At 30.9% G+C, this 16,007-nt stretch overlaps 1 protein-coding gene across 1 annotated transcript; it reads right to left on the bottom strand.

Annotated features, from left to right (window-relative positions):
• Positions 1 to 7,204: 7,204 nt before the first annotated feature.
• Positions 7,205 to 7,952, bottom strand: LOC124849063 (uncharacterized). The gene has a single exon (XM_047326916.2). The coding sequence runs from the start codon at positions 7,853 to 7,855 to the stop codon at positions 7,493 to 7,495; it is 363 nt and encodes a 120-aa protein (XP_047182872.1). The 5' UTR covers positions 7,856 to 7,952; the 3' UTR covers positions 7,205 to 7,492.
• Between the last annotated feature and the right edge of the window lie 8,055 nt (positions 7,953 to 16,007).

Here is a 16,007-nt window from a genome sequence, read left to right as displayed (position 1 = left end):
AAAACTAACCTTCAAAGTGTGGGTTCATTGGAATAAAGTGTCGTCACCAGTGAGAGAGAAAGCATAATGTCCCTATGAAGGACAAAAACATGAAAATAATCGGTCAAAACAAACGAAAATCATACATAAAGTAGTTAATTAGCATGCATTTGTATCAAATGAAAGAAAGATTACATGTGATGGTTGTCAAACTTCGTTTGAGAAAAGTTTGAGAAGAGAAGAGGGTCTCGCGCGCTAAGATAAAATGAATGAATTTCCAATATCTCGCTCAAATGTTTATTGAATTCACTAACCTTTTGACGTCTAACGTTGGGACATTCACGTTCAAACATCATTCTGTAATAGATCTCTTAGGATTTTGATAACAGCACTCAATTAATGCATCCAACCACTCCAATGCCCATTACGTCGAAGCCCAATGCAGATTAGACGTTCTATTGATGGCTTAAAAGAAAAAAGAATTAAAAAGGAGAAACTTTTGGCTGACAAATAATACATCGAAACCCCTACAGAATTCGACCTATTATTCGTGGTTTAAAAGAAAAAAGAAAAAAGAGAGGCCCCTACAGAATTCGAGGTATTATATGTGGTTTAAAAAAAAGAAAAAAGAATTAAAAAGAGATTATTTTTTGGCTTCTGGCCGACAAATCATATGTCGAAGCCCTTACAGAATTTGACGCATTATTTGTTGTTTAAAAGAAAAAAGAAAAAAGAATTAAAAAAGGATAACTCTTTGGCTTCTGGCTAAAAAATAATACCTCGAATCCCCTTCAGAATTCGACGTACTATTGGTGGTTTAAAAGAAAAAAGAAAAAAGAATTAAAAAGGGGTGACTCTTTGGCTTCTGGCGGACAAAATTACGTCAAAGTCTTTATAGAATTCAACGTAGTGGTTTAAAAGAAAGAAGAAAAAGAACGACGCGCTGGTTTAAATAATTATCATCACGTCAAATTGTATGGAGTTTCGACGTTTTACAATTTTAAACGACGTCTAATAATTGCATTTATTTACAAAAATGTCACTGGTCATTTTTAACATTGAATATTCAGTGGTTGGACGTTGAACGTGTGACGTTATACGTTGTTTTTGCACTAGTGATTGTTGTTTAAATTTTGATACCATAATTCTAAAAAGTTTGGAAAAATTAATTATAACAATTAGTATGGTATTTTTGGAAGGTGTTGTCATTAGTGAGTTGGGCGCTAGCCCATTGTACTTTGATTTTATAGGTGTAGAAGATCTTAGAATATCGACATTGCTTGACAGGTCGACATTGCTTGACCTTCGACTCTAGCTTAATCTTTAGCTCATACTGACCTAACTCGACTTTTGACCCAAATGAACTCGTATTGACCTTTAAAATATTTTAAATATAAGTATTAGATAAAAAAATACTTTACTCTTAAAAAGTTATATTTTATGCATAATTATTTGACTTTACTTAAATAATTTTTTTTATTTTGAAAAGTAATTTTGATTTTTTTACCTTATTATAATATTTTTTACCAATAAATATACTATTAATAAATATCATTCTATATTATTTTTATTAAGGGATGTTTTAGTAATTTTTGTTTTCTATCAATTAAAATATTTTTTTATCTATTATATACAGTCAAATCTTACTATAATTTTCACAAATTTTATTTTTAAATTAATTTTCACACACCTTCAAAAAAAATTTAAAATAATACTCAATTTAGTCTGTAGACTCTTCAAATTCTTTCACTTCTCTGTCTCAAATATATGATTTATGTGAACATATTATAAACGTTTAAAACTTAAAAAGAATCTAGAAAAATATCTCATTTTAAAATTTGTTTTAATTTTTTCAAACTTTGAGTTGGACTACATCTGGTATTAATCATTGTCTTGACTTTCAATTCAATCACATCTCTTTTTAAATCTTTGATTCCAAACTTTTTTTTAAATCTTTGATTATTTTTTTTCCAACTAAAGAATAAAAAATGTTATAAAATATTTACTAAAATGTTATGAAAAAAAAAATCAAAGTTAATGTGAAAAACTAATGTTATTTTTAAATGTAAGATTATTCTCCGATTATGTAAATATGTTTATTGGGTTGTTGTTGAACAAATATTCTTTTTTTTTGGAGGTAGGCTTTTATGGAACATCTTTCTGTTTGATTGTTACTTTTATTAAATAGTTAGTTAAACTTTATATTTCCATTGTCACCCTGTTTATGGGATAACTTAATCATGACTATAGTTTGTTGTTAAATATGTATTATATGATAGATTATTTTTATTTCAAATTTTGATGCTAAGAAATGTTAAAATTAGTATAAATTTGACTTTATTAATATTTTTAAAAAATTTAACTTAATATTATATATTTGTTGTAATTCCTTTATTAGTATTAGTATTGTTTACAAATTGTATACAGAAGTAGGTTATAAATTTATTTTTCTCTGTTCTAACACATAGGACAAGAGAAATTCCTTTTATGGATAAAAAAATATTGGAGAAAGCAGCACTACATAGTTAATATTTGTTTAATAGCTTTCCTATAAAAAACAGTGTGCATGTCAGTGAATGAAACAACAATGGCAACACACACATCCATAAAGAAAAGAGACATTATAGATTGTGAAAAATAGATAACCCACATGATGTTTGCAAACCATTTTTGGTTTAATTACTTGAGATTTTTTATTTTGAGCTTTGGAGATTTTACATTCACACCCTTCAATGTTGGCTTTTTGCACATGGCTTCATTGACTCCTCGAGTGAACATGTCATGGTCATGACAACCACACACACCATCTTCATACGCAAAACAAATTATAGTATACTAATATTAGTATATATTTTTAATCCTGAAAATACAAAATGAAGAGTTTATTTGTTTAGAATAATAAAGAAATAAATGAATAAAATAAGAAAAATGGGGTTTTGGAAGCAGAGAAAAGTGTGGGGAAAACGGTGTAATAAAAGATGAATAGAGTAATTAAGATTATGGGTAGTATAGCAGTCAATGTCACTGAGATATTTAGCAGAAAAATGAAGAGTGAGAATGATGAGAGCGTGTCACTGCATAATTCCTTGCAGATTGGTGCAGCTACACATACATAGCTACCTGCACTCACTGTCTCTGTAACTCTCAATCTCTCTACTTTGCTTGCTTCTGTCTTTTCTCTGAGAGAGACTCACATCACTGTTACTCTGTTCCTGCCATGCAATACCCCCATCCTCTTAAATCAACATCAATTTAACTTATATATATATATATATATATATAAAATAAATATGTTACACATAACATAATATAATATAAAATGAATATGTTATTTTTTTTATAGTAAATAATAAAATTATTATTATAATTATGGAAATAAAATAAATTATTTTTATGATTTATTGTTGATAATTTTTATTTATTTCGTGAACAACTTTTTATTATAAAAAGCTAATTTAATTTTAAAAAATAATCAAATTTTAAAGATATCAAATCAGAAAAAATTATTAAATTTTTAAAAAAATTACTTAAAATAAATATTTAAGAGTAAAATTTTTAAAAATTATATATACATACACTGAAATGAAAAAAATTCTTTGTAATATATATATATATAAATGTTATACGAATCAATTTTATAGAATTAAATAAAATTTAATATATATTTTAAAGATAATATATGAATAGTTCAAAATTCATTCAAATTTTTATTATTTATTAAATGTCTAATTTTATATGAAATTATTCATTAATATCTATATATATATATATATATATATATTATTTTATATAATCAATTTTAAATTTAATATTAAATTATGTTTTCAGTCACTAATTTTGTAAGTTCTTTTATTTTTATATATCTCAATTAGATTTTTATTTTTAAAAAATTATGCAATCAAACTCTAATTATTAACGAATTCAATTAGATTAAAAAAAAATAATATATATATATATATATATATATATATCATGTGCAACTATATGTTTAAAGTGGTGTTCTACCACAAACGAAAGTTCGTAAATGATGGGAAACTAAAATACGAAGGGATAGTTCTACCTTGTCTTATGACCAAGATCCTTTGAGCTACTTCAAGAATTTAAGTATATTGAAGGAGATGAGGTATGTTGGAGTGAAATAGCTTTAGTATTGTGTATGAGGTGGTTCAGTGTTGGAAGACAGATTTGAGCTTTTGTCTATTAACACTGGTGTGATGCATATGGTTAGCATAGCCTGACTAAATGGTCAATTTCATCTATTTGTGGTGCATAACGAGAAGCATGGGAGTTGGAGACGAGGAACATAAAAGAAGTCAACAAGGAGACATTTAAACACTTGATAACAATTCTACAAAGGTATGCATTTATTCCTTTTAACACTAAATTATTCTTATGATGAAGATTAATATTTAATACCCTCTCGTCTAATATTTCATATTTATTGGAATAGATATTGGTCAAGGTTTAAGTTCACCACCACTACTCAATTTGATACATTAGTTTAATAATGTACTACTTCATACAAGGACTAAGCCTATCACAACAATGTTAGAGGACATTCAGGTGTATATGATGAAGAGATGGACAACAAACAGATTAAAGACACAATCATATTCTCACATTCCATCTGTCCTAAAATTCTCACGAGACTTCAAATTGAATCAAACTTAATAAGATATTGGATTCTTAGGTTATTACACATTTATTTGTCTACTTTAAAGAATTGGTATGGTAGTGACTTTTACTATTTTCTTTAACCTCATAACTGGTCAATAGAGAGATATTTGAAGTCAAACACGTCTCACACATTAAGGAGAAGTTTGTGGTGAACATTAACTAAGCATTATGCACTTGCAGGAAGTGGAACATAAGTGAGATTCCATGTCGTCATTCCCTTGCTGTAATGAAGTTTTTAAATATAAATGGAGAAGACTTCGTCTCTAATTAGTTTAGAAAGTTCACATACGAAGAAATCTACACATCAATCATATTCCCGATCAACAGTCACAAATTGTGGGAGATTATTTCATTTCCTGATGTCTTGTCCCCAAATAAAAGAATATTGTTAGGAAGACCAAAGAAGATTAAAAGATCAGGAGATAAAGAAGGATGACATAACTAAGAAAAGTGGGGATTATGCAAAAGATGTCACGTTTGTAGGTAAATGCAATTGCCACCAAGCATATTAGACAAACTTAAACTCAACTACATCATGTCAACTATATGGACCTACATCCCCCAACAACTCCAAAACTTAAATGCACCCATTTATGTCACCAATAAAAGCAACATAACATTCTACTTAATCATCTTACTAACCAAAGAAGCATCACAACCTTGTACTCAATCATCACATATCAAGCAAACCAATCATCACAACCTTATACTTAATCATTTAACAAGTAATCAACTATAGTCTTTTGTCACAATTCGTCCATTAAATAACCCATCACGAAGTAGACCAAACATGTGACAAAAACTCAATGTTAGAAGAACACAGATATAGAAATCATGAGCTATAACTACTCTTATATTATGTTATTTTGTATAAATTGTTTGAACCTTGAAGACTTTATAACACCTATTTTTTTCTTTTTTTATTAAGACATATGATAATATTATCATGAAGTGATAAACCATTTTTTTTATGTCATTATTAAGTACTGGATGAACTCCATTAGATATTATGTGTTTGATATATATATATATATATATATATATATATATATATATATATATATATATATATATAACAGAAAGACCATATAATAGTTTCTATATATTTTATCTTATATTTAGGAGAACTTCAAAGTTGTTTTTATCTATTATTTGACGTGTTCTTGTTCTTTTTAATATTGATTTCTCTCTATAATGATAAATGAGTGTTACACTCACCACCATGTAAGACGAAACAATAGGCTTTTTGCATTCTCCATTTTATTATATGTTCAAAACAAACAAAAATAATTGAAAGACATAAAAAGAAGTGAAAAAATTAAAACTAGAATTGATATCCAATATAAAGGAGTGGTTCAAAGACATACCTCACTCAATCAAAATCAAACCAGAAAGTAGAAAAAAAAAATCAAAATTAAGATCCAATAAAAACATACCTCACTTGCTCAAACAAAAAAGTGGAAGAAAAATCATAATTAAGATTCAATACCGCTAATTTAAAACTTTAAGAAAAAAAAGGACAATAATAGACATATAACTGAAACACATAAAAAAAATAAAAGTAAATTAATATTTCCTTGTAAAAGTAAGGACAAAAAGCATAATTTAATTCTCTTTTTTAAGATTTAAGTTAAATTTAAAATTCTCCTTTTTCAAGACTCTGTGCGTGTCACTTGCTCAGCACTGAACACTTATCATTATATTATTTGTATTATTTCACAAAGCATGTAAATTGGTATAACATTTCAAGAATCCCAAAAATATCTAAAAAATTACTAAAAGGAATCACATGAGAAAAAAAAGCAAATCTTAAATTTGTAAATATTTTATTTATCAAATGTAAAAAGAAAATGTTAAGAGCTGAATGTAAAATTTATAATTATTTGCAAAACTAAGAAAATATTTTACTCTTTTTTAATCATATACTAGTCATAATATTTTCAAATTCAAAACTGTTCAAAACTTAAAGACACTTCTTTTAATAGTAATTTTCCAGTTAGAATTAATGTTTAACTTGATTTGTAAGCAAACAATTCTGACTCTTAACTGTGAGAAGATTTTCTTACATTGAATGTAGATTTCTGGTATTTAGTTCAATGATTATCAGAAAAAAGTTAACCCTAATTAAAGAACAGTAATAAAAGTACTTAGACACCTACATTTAGTTCAATGATTTGTATTAACAGAGTGTAACTATTCCAGTGTAATAATAACCACCAGCTATTACCAAGTTTAATTTTTCCAAAGATGAGTCATCTAAATGTAACAGTGTAGGCATCAAATTCAAACTCCATGTGTTCCTGGCATACTTGCTGCCAAAAGAAAACCAGAACAACTGTTCTGAAAAACAAAAGAGTTTATTCAGAAATGAGTACACTATAATTACCTCTAATCAATGTTTTAATCAAAGAAAAAAGTGCTTAAAATTCCCATTTGACCCATTTGCAACAAACAGCTAGCATGATTGTTAAAATATCTATAATTTATAATGGAAATTTTGCCTTTTAACATGAGGGAAGAAGATTGAAGAAAACCATTCAATGTCAGATAAAGAAACATAAAAAGAAAAATAGAATAAAAATGGTTACATTACATGCATTGGATTTCCTTTACAAATTCTGAAATTCTCAACCTTTCCTTCCTCATTTCCCCATTGAAATTTCTCTTCTACCATAGTCCCTACTCGAATCTAGTGAAAATAAAAATCATAAACCCCAAAAAATAAATAACCCCAGAAGACCAAAGATCTTTGCTTTTTCTTTTTCATTAACGAAAGGACAAAACAAAAACATTTAGAAGAACCCCAAAAGAATAAAAGAGAGTAAAAGGGAAGCTACTATAACAACAGAGCATGTTCATCGTTCTGGGTGCTGTTGTTCCCATAATACTCAATGAGTTTCTGCAGCACCACCACACGTGTCCGCAGCAACACGATGTAATCTGCGGTTTCCTTGAACAGCTGGTCTGGTTTCACAGCCTCTTCTTCGGTGTTCGTTGTGGGAATGAGGTTCTTCAAAGCCTCAAGCTTTTGTGACAGTTTCTGGGAATTTTTGTGGCACTTTTCATGGTTGGAGGGGTCAATTGTGGTGATGAGATTTTGGCTAAGTGGGTGGCTTCTTCTCCTTCTTCTTGTTGTTCTTGTTCTCTTTGTGGCTCTTTTGAGAGAGAGTTTGTAACTATGCCTTGTGGTTGTGGTCATGGCAACAGAAGAAAAAAAAAATGGGTTTGGTTTAGGTAACTTTGGTTGTGTTGTGTTTTTTTTGTTACAGTTTTTGGTGATGACAGAAGAGGGGGGGTTCTGGGTTTAAGTACTGAGGATTAAAGAGATTGCCACTGGATGGTGTTGGTTATTACGAAAATGCCACTGGTTTTTTCCTTGATGGCCAAATTTGTTTAGAATAGGTTAAAAAACAAACATCATATGCCAATTGATCATGTGCCAATAACGGATAAGATCCAAAAACATTAGGTGTCAAGTTTTTGTTGTTACATAATTTTTCTTAAGAAAATCACATCAAGAAGTTGCACAATTGAAGCATGTATGTATAACCCCTAATTTGGTGAAACATGCATTGTTAGCATGAAATTAATTTGTAGAATTTTTTATTTTTCTTGTCCCAACCAACCAAATATATAAGGTCCATGGCAATAAATCCTCCTCCTTTGGTGAAACATGCATTGTTAGCATTAGAAAAAGAGTGGGACCAAGGGACATAAAGAATGTGATATTTCCATGAAAGAAGGCTATTTTGGTGATTTCACATGTGCCCCCAAATGAAAAAAGAGAAAGCGGGAAGAAGAGAGGCACAACTTGCGAGCCAGAGAGGCAGAAAAGCCTGCCCTTCTGTAACGGCACATGTGAAGGTCCCGGGAACTTCACATTGTTCTTAATTACCATTTTACCCTTCTTATCATTTCTTCTCACATCAATTACATTACATTACTTTTTAAAAATAAATACATTATATCTTAACTTAAGAAAAAATCCCCTTGTAATTTTTATTTTTAAAAAAATCAAATATCACTCACACGCCAGCCAATAATAGAGTTTGGGATTTTTTAACTGAATTTTTAAAATATATACTAATATTAATATATTAAACAAATTCTTAATATATTTTAAAACATTCATGTATTTTGAAGATAGTAGATAAATAGTAAAAAAAATTAAAAATCCAAATTTATTAAAAATACCTCCTTAATAGTCATATAATGATATCTTTGTCCATCGTAAGTATGATATTTAATAAACTAAAAATATAAATGAGTAACACTAATGTATATATAGATTATATGGTAAAGGTTATTGATTATTTAACAATTGATAAAGGGATCAAAATATCACACGTTTGAAAACCTCAATTGGTTGAGGTTTAAAAATTAAAATGTGTGTTGAGATTGAACATCACTTTTTGTATTTTAGTGGTAAACTTTGGTGGGCATATGTTTTTGATTTCAAAATATTCATTGTACCTCTCAAAGTATCATGTCATGTGGTGGTAGCTTTTGATTTGTGCCATCCTTTTTCAATTTCTTTTACTATGGCTTTTGTGATTTTCCCACTCCCATTGTTTTGACCATGCAAGCTCTCTCAAATCTCAAACTGAAAATCAAAGTTGTTCTTTTCCTTCTTCTCAATGGAATATACTATATAGACGATGTTTCTAGAAAGTACAATCGATTGTTATTATTATTTTGGGGTCAATTAATTTGTTCTTTGATAGAACTATCATACATTGCAAATAATTTTATAACAAGGATTTGCTTAGGTTCATTGCATGGTATGCATTAAAAAGCATGTATATAAATTATTGAATGATCAAACCCTAATTCCAAATTATCATGCTTAGGTTCCATTCAATTCACTTAAACACAAATTCATCATCCAAAGTGTGAATTTGATATCTTTAACAAATAACACAATGACACTGCACCTTTTTATTTTAACATTTAGTTAGTAACTTAGTTTTTATAATTAAGTTTACAATTCATTGTTATTTTTATATTTTGTTTTTATTTAACTGAGTTTTAATGTTTATTAAATAGAGTCAAATTATCATTTTATATATTAAATTAAAATTAATAACATTTATAAAAAGTCATACATACAGTAGATATCACATGTCAAATTATTTAAAAATATCATGTATCAAAATCTAGAAAATTTCACGTATTAAACCAAAAGAAACACAAAACAAAAAATATCTAGATTTTGATATATGATATTTTTCAAATAATTTTGAATAAAAGATGATGGAAGGTAAGATATGAGTAAATCTATTTAACATGTATTGTAAGAGATAAGTTTGAGGAAGAAAAAAGTTGTGACTTATAGTGAATTGTGATGTTGGCACGTGAACTATTTATATGCCACAATCAACTCTACCCCTAAGTATAATATTGGGATTTAGATTTGAAAAGGTTATAGGCAACATCAATAGGTGTTGAATTAAGGTGAGCTAAATCTAAAAATCAAGAGTACTATTTGAGACAATAAGATATTTGAAGAATTGTACCTTTTGTGCTACTACTATTTTGGCACTATCGATGGTGGACAAAACTCTTAAACAAATGGTGAAAAGGATTCATGATAAAAGAAGAAGATAATACGGGAGATCATTCACAAATTGCACCACACAAAGGAAGCTTCTCTTCCATAAAAAGCATACTCTTAAAAAAAATTAGGGTAAAATAGAACTTTATTTCTTCATATTATATGTTAACAAAAAAAAAATGAACTTTCCCAAAGAAATAAAAAAAGAAAGGGAATTTGAGTTAATAAAGATGAAAGGGGTTTTAGGGTAGTTGAGCATAGAAAAGAGGGTGTTGTGTTGAAGCCTAAAGAGTGCATGTGGAGATGATATGGGCCAGCAAGGCTTGGTTAGAGGAAGAAGATGGAGAGAGAGCACATGGGTGGCACGTGAGGAGAGAGAATGGGTTGCTTGATCTTTGAGGAAGAGAAAGCATGTGAAAAAGGGGGGACAGTGAGGCAGCATCAAATGTACACCATGTTCTGCACATTCCCTGCATCAAACTGATCAAATCGCAGCACACCAATCTAATCTTCTCTTTCTCCATTCTCTCACACACATCCATTTAATTACTCTTATTCCCATTTTCTATATTTCCTTTACCTCCACTTACATATAAATCTCACACTTTCATTTCATTAATCAATCCTAATTATAATACATCTATTTTCAAATTTTGTCTTTAAAAATAATTTAAAAATTTGAATTATATAAAACTATTAAGTATACTGAAAGAAATATTTTTTACAGAAGATTTTGCTAATATTCTAACTTTAAATTCATTAAAATAATACTATTAATATCAACTACTACATCTAAAAAATTGTCCACTTTAAAATATAGAAATACATTATCTAAATATGCATCTGACTATACAAAATATAAAAAATTGATTGTAATTTGTAAATTTCCTAAATGTTACTTTGATTAAATATTTTACCAATTTTTCAATAAATATTTTTCTTGTCAATTAAATATTCCAAGCTTATACTAGTTTGCATAAAATAGTTTACACTATTTAACAACTAATATTTTTAGAGAGATTTATTATAATAAAATAACAATTTTATTATACATAATTCACTATTAGATGCGTATCAACGTATTTTAGTACATTCTATATGTATAAAGTGATAAGGCACATGCATGTACTTGGTTTCGAAACTTTTTCTATTTGGCATGTGTGACGTGTGTGGGGTTCTACATGTGATTCAAACCGTGTCTTTAGCCTTATCCAATTCAATTCGGATTTGGGTGGAAAAGAAAATTGATTACTATATTGAAAAACAATTATATATAGGGTTAAATATGTTTTTAGTCCCTAAACCGTTTTTGGTTTTCGTCCCTCTTTCAAAGTAAGGTACGATTTGGTCTTCAATCTTTTCGGGCTAACGTAGACTGACACACGATTTTTTTTAAGTGTTTCTCACTCTTTCTCCCCTTCTCTCTCTTCCTTCCATCTTCCACCCAACTTCATCCCTGGTTACATCTTTTTGAGTCTGCATATCAATGCTTTGTTGCTTTACCCATAAAGGAAAAGAGAATCATGAAAGCTGCTCCAAGTTCCACCACCCTCCGACTTGCCACTTTTGTTGTGTCAATTGTGTGAATGTTTTCTGTCAAGGTGGTCGAGCCAGTTCCCGAACCCCAAAGACCAGCCAATATACTACACAAACCCTCCAATGCAATTCCTCGACTCACCACTCCTGGAGTTGGAGGCCTCAAATTGACTCGCAGAGATGCAGAATGATAAGTTCCAACCTGTAAAACCAACTTGTCATTCACTTACTCACAATTTTAGTTTCTGATCATGTTCTCATGGAAAATACAGGATATTACATTAGTTTTATAATCGTGGGATTCATAGTACCATTCAGCTAATATTTGTATTTACAAGCATTTAAATAATTTACTTACTGAATCCACAGAAGCAACCAGAGATACTACGACCATGATTATGCAAGTCCTGAAATGGAAAATCGAGAAACCCCATTGCATCCTTTGTAGTTATATGCTCCCCCAGCTGTTAGAAACGACGCATATATCCATGTTAATGTAACACTCAAGGGAACCTGCAGATATTTGGAAATTTGTAAACACAATTGGTTAGGATATGTTGGTTGGTAGAAGAAACGTAACTCACTCAAGTTGAAGGGAGAGGAATCCAATGATTTTTAACAGAAGGATACTTTTAAAAACAGTAACTTTCCAAAGAAATTAACATAACTGCTAATAAATATCAGAAAAACGGAACCAGGGATGAAGTTGGGTGGAAGATGGAAGGAAGAGAGAGAAGGGGAGAAAGAGTGAGAAACACTTAAAAAAAATCATGTGTCAGTCTACCGTTAGCCACGTCAGTACATATTTAACGGTGTTAGTTTTCGAGGACTAAAACCAAAGTTTCGAAAAGATTGAGGACCAAATCGTACCTTACTTTGAAAGAGGGACGAAAACCAGAAACGACCAATAGTTTAGGGACTAAAAACATATTTAACCCTTATATATATTACATATATGGTAATTATACTTTATCACTTGAGTGTTAATGTGATAAATTAATCAATTTTAGTCTAAGTAAATTGGTTTAAGAGTTTAACTCTGTATATCTTTCCCGTTTGAAAAAAATGATTTTATGGATGAATTACTAATTATATTATAAAGTACGCTTGTAAGGTGAGGTTTGTACACTCACTCATATATTATAATTTGATTTTATCTCTAATTCATGTGAGACTTCCAATAAATTATAGAAAATGAGATTTAAACCAGAAACTAGTTAGTGTAAATTATTATTCATAATATTTTTTTTCAGTTATAGTCTTATGTCCATTCAACAATCTAATTATTCTTCCAAACTGAAACACAAGTAAAATGAACCAGCAAATTAGTATCATTTAATTTTACTAATCAAATTTTAAAAAACCCCTATAATACCTTGAAATTTAACGTATAAAAATAAGAAAGACACTAGTACAGGAAGGGGAAATTGCATCGGTTAATTTTGCTTATAGGCACCGGTTCTGCAACCGAGGCGTATACGAACGAGGTAAAAAAGGAGCGGTTTTATGCCTCGGTTCTGAACCGGGTTAAAACAATATGGGATTATGCCTCGGTTCTTAAATAACCGAGGCAACAACATGTTTTTTTTGTCCGCACAGTCCCTCTTCCTTCCACATCCCTCTTCCTTGCACAGTCCCCCCTCTTCCTTGCACAGTCTACCGTCCAAGCAGAATTCAAGCACAGTTTAAGAAAAACAGTCCAGAACAGTCCAGAATTCAAGCACAGTTCAAGCAAAACAAAACGGTCCAAGGAAAAGAGTTATTGAATTTTTCTTCCCTGAATCAAATCTCAAAAATACAGAACCAAATATCAGAAGCAAATCTCAGAAGCAAATCTCAGATTTAAATCTCAGATGCAAATCTCAGAAGCAAATCCCAGAAGCAAATCTCAGAAGCAAAAATACGCCCTTGCCGCGACCTCACCGGGACCTCGCCGCCACCTCGCTACCGTCTCGCCGCGGCCTCGCTGCCGTCTCGCTGTGACCTAGCCGCCACCTCGCCTCCACAGAAACCACCGCGATTCGTTCAACCCTTAGATCGGCGAGCCACCATCGCGTCCCCTCTGCTTTCAACACCACTGCGAGAGTTTCTGCTTTTGCTCTGCGAGAGGAAAGAAGAGCGTTTCTGGAAAATGAAAAAGGAGATACACTAGGGGAGGGAGCGCGAGAGCGAGGGAGGCGAGACCGAGACCGAGACCGACGGAGGCGAGACCGAGACCGAGGGAGGCGAGACCGAGACCGAGGGAGGCGAGACCGAGGGGAGGGAGGCGAGACCGAGGGGAGGGAGGCCAGATCGAGGGAGGCGAGACTGAGAGCGAGGGAGGGCGAGAGTGAGGGGAGGGAGGGGAGGGAGGCGAGCGAGGCGCGCGAGGGGTGGGGGCTAGGTCTTCGCGTGTTTGGGGAAAATCTGGGGAGAAATAAGAGGCTTATATGCCTCGGTTTTTTTGGGCCCGAGGTAGTAGAGGCTTATACGCCTCGGTTCTTCTTATCAACCGGTGCAGTATACTCCTTTTACCTCGGGTTTCTCTTAACTGCGTCAGAAATTGTGTCAGAAACCACTCATTAGGCACCGGTTGCTTTTACAACCGAAGTGGTAACCCTTTTTGGCACCGGTCAAATCTGAACCGAGGCCTATAAGGTCTCGTTAATTACAAAACTGCCACCGTGTCTGAATAGACAGCGGTTTGGTATAAACCGAGATCTATTGTGCGAGTTTAAAAGCACATTTTGTACTAGTGAGAGAAAATAACAAAACAAATTTCAATGAACTAAAGTGTATTTTTAGGATGCTAGTAAAAAGGAACAGTTAAAATTTGTTCATATTTATCTCTAACTTTTTTTTTCTGTGTCGTAAGGAGACAATACTGATTGGTGTTGATTTTTGAATTAACACCACAAATCTAGTAAACTGAAAAAAAAAACAAAAAAAAAAAGACAGAACAAAAGCAAAGCACCATAATGTTTTTGTTTTTTCTGTGAAATTCAGGTTCACAGTGTCATTCTGCTGCAACTATATATACATCTTATTAACTGAACAAGCTGAATAAAAAAAGGCTATATATATATATATATATATATAATATGTATTCATAATGTATGTATAAATAGTACTATTACCTTTGCAGTGCATGCAGCTGAAGTCACTATCTAAGGGGTGGAAACAGAATGAGGTTTGTATGGATGGTAGGAACAAGATGATGGCAGTGCAAAGAAAGAGATGTGATGTAACATCTTTTTTAGGGTTTCTTTCAGCACTTTAACAATTGCTTGCATCATGTGCAGCTTGGTTCCTCTGCTTGCTTATACCTTTATTCCTTTTGTTTTTTCAGAGGGACAAATGTTCATTAGCTGCCACTATGTGTGTGTGATTCATGAGAAATGAGTGAGAGAGTCATTGGTGAGAAAGTACCTTCTTCAATTCTGTGTGTTTTGTTGTAGGACCAACATGTTTTGTCTAACATGACACACCTTCACTTTTCTTCTTCTGCTTTACTACTTGTGACATGGTTGTAATAATCATGCAAGTTCATGGTGTTTCTTGTTCGCCATACCATGCCCAATGCTCATATACAGAACTTTGAGTTTTCTTCTTCTTTTTCTTCCTTTTTCCCACAGATTTATTTTGGTTACAGTGTCTCCCAACTAATAGTAATGAACTCATTTCTTTCAAGTTCAGACACAGATTATCAAACTAGCTTTTGTCCTTTTTGATAATTCTATATGTATGTATAATTTGAAATAAAATTTCCAACAATGAATCTTAGTTACCAACCAACTGTGTTCAACTTTTTTATCTTTCTTTATGTTAAACATGACATATAAATGCCTTTTTTTTAATAAAAAATATGATCTTTTTATTTTGAATGATTGATTCGTTTGGTTAGACTTCACCCTTTGATAGATGACTTTTTTTTTGTCATTTTATACCATAGGTATGAAATGTTAACTATTTTTATTGATAAATCTACGTTGAAAAATTGTTTAACAACTTTTCAGTTATATTTATTTTATATTCATAAATTTTGAACTTTATATGTTACTTGAACTATCTTAATCTAGTTTTTTTCATTTGAGTGACTTTTTTAATTGAAATATAATTGTGTAACTGATAAAAAAAACAAGAAAGATAAAATATTTCATGGAAGAATATTAAATTTGAATATAGAAAAATCCGTTCTCAAATAAATCTAAAATTAATAATGTTTTTGGGGGATATCACGTGTTGCTTCAATTAAGAAAAATATGGTTTCCAAACAAAAAAT

The sequence above is a fragment of the Vigna umbellata genome, chromosome 4 (genome assembly GCF_029865625.1).
Source record: "Vigna umbellata cultivar VRB3 chromosome 4, Vumbellata_1.0, whole genome shotgun sequence".
Lineage (NCBI taxonomy): Eukaryota > Viridiplantae > Streptophyta > Magnoliopsida > Fabales > Fabaceae > Vigna > Vigna umbellata.
The sequence above is the reverse complement of the archived record's forward strand: the minus strand, read 5'-3'. Positions and strand labels throughout refer to the sequence as shown.

What these genes read in the sequence shown, in the direction of transcription:
- LOC124849063 (XM_047326916.2), bottom strand. Translation starts at nt 7,855, where the DNA reads ATGACCACAACCACAAGGCATAGTTACAAACTCTCTCTCAAAAGAGCC.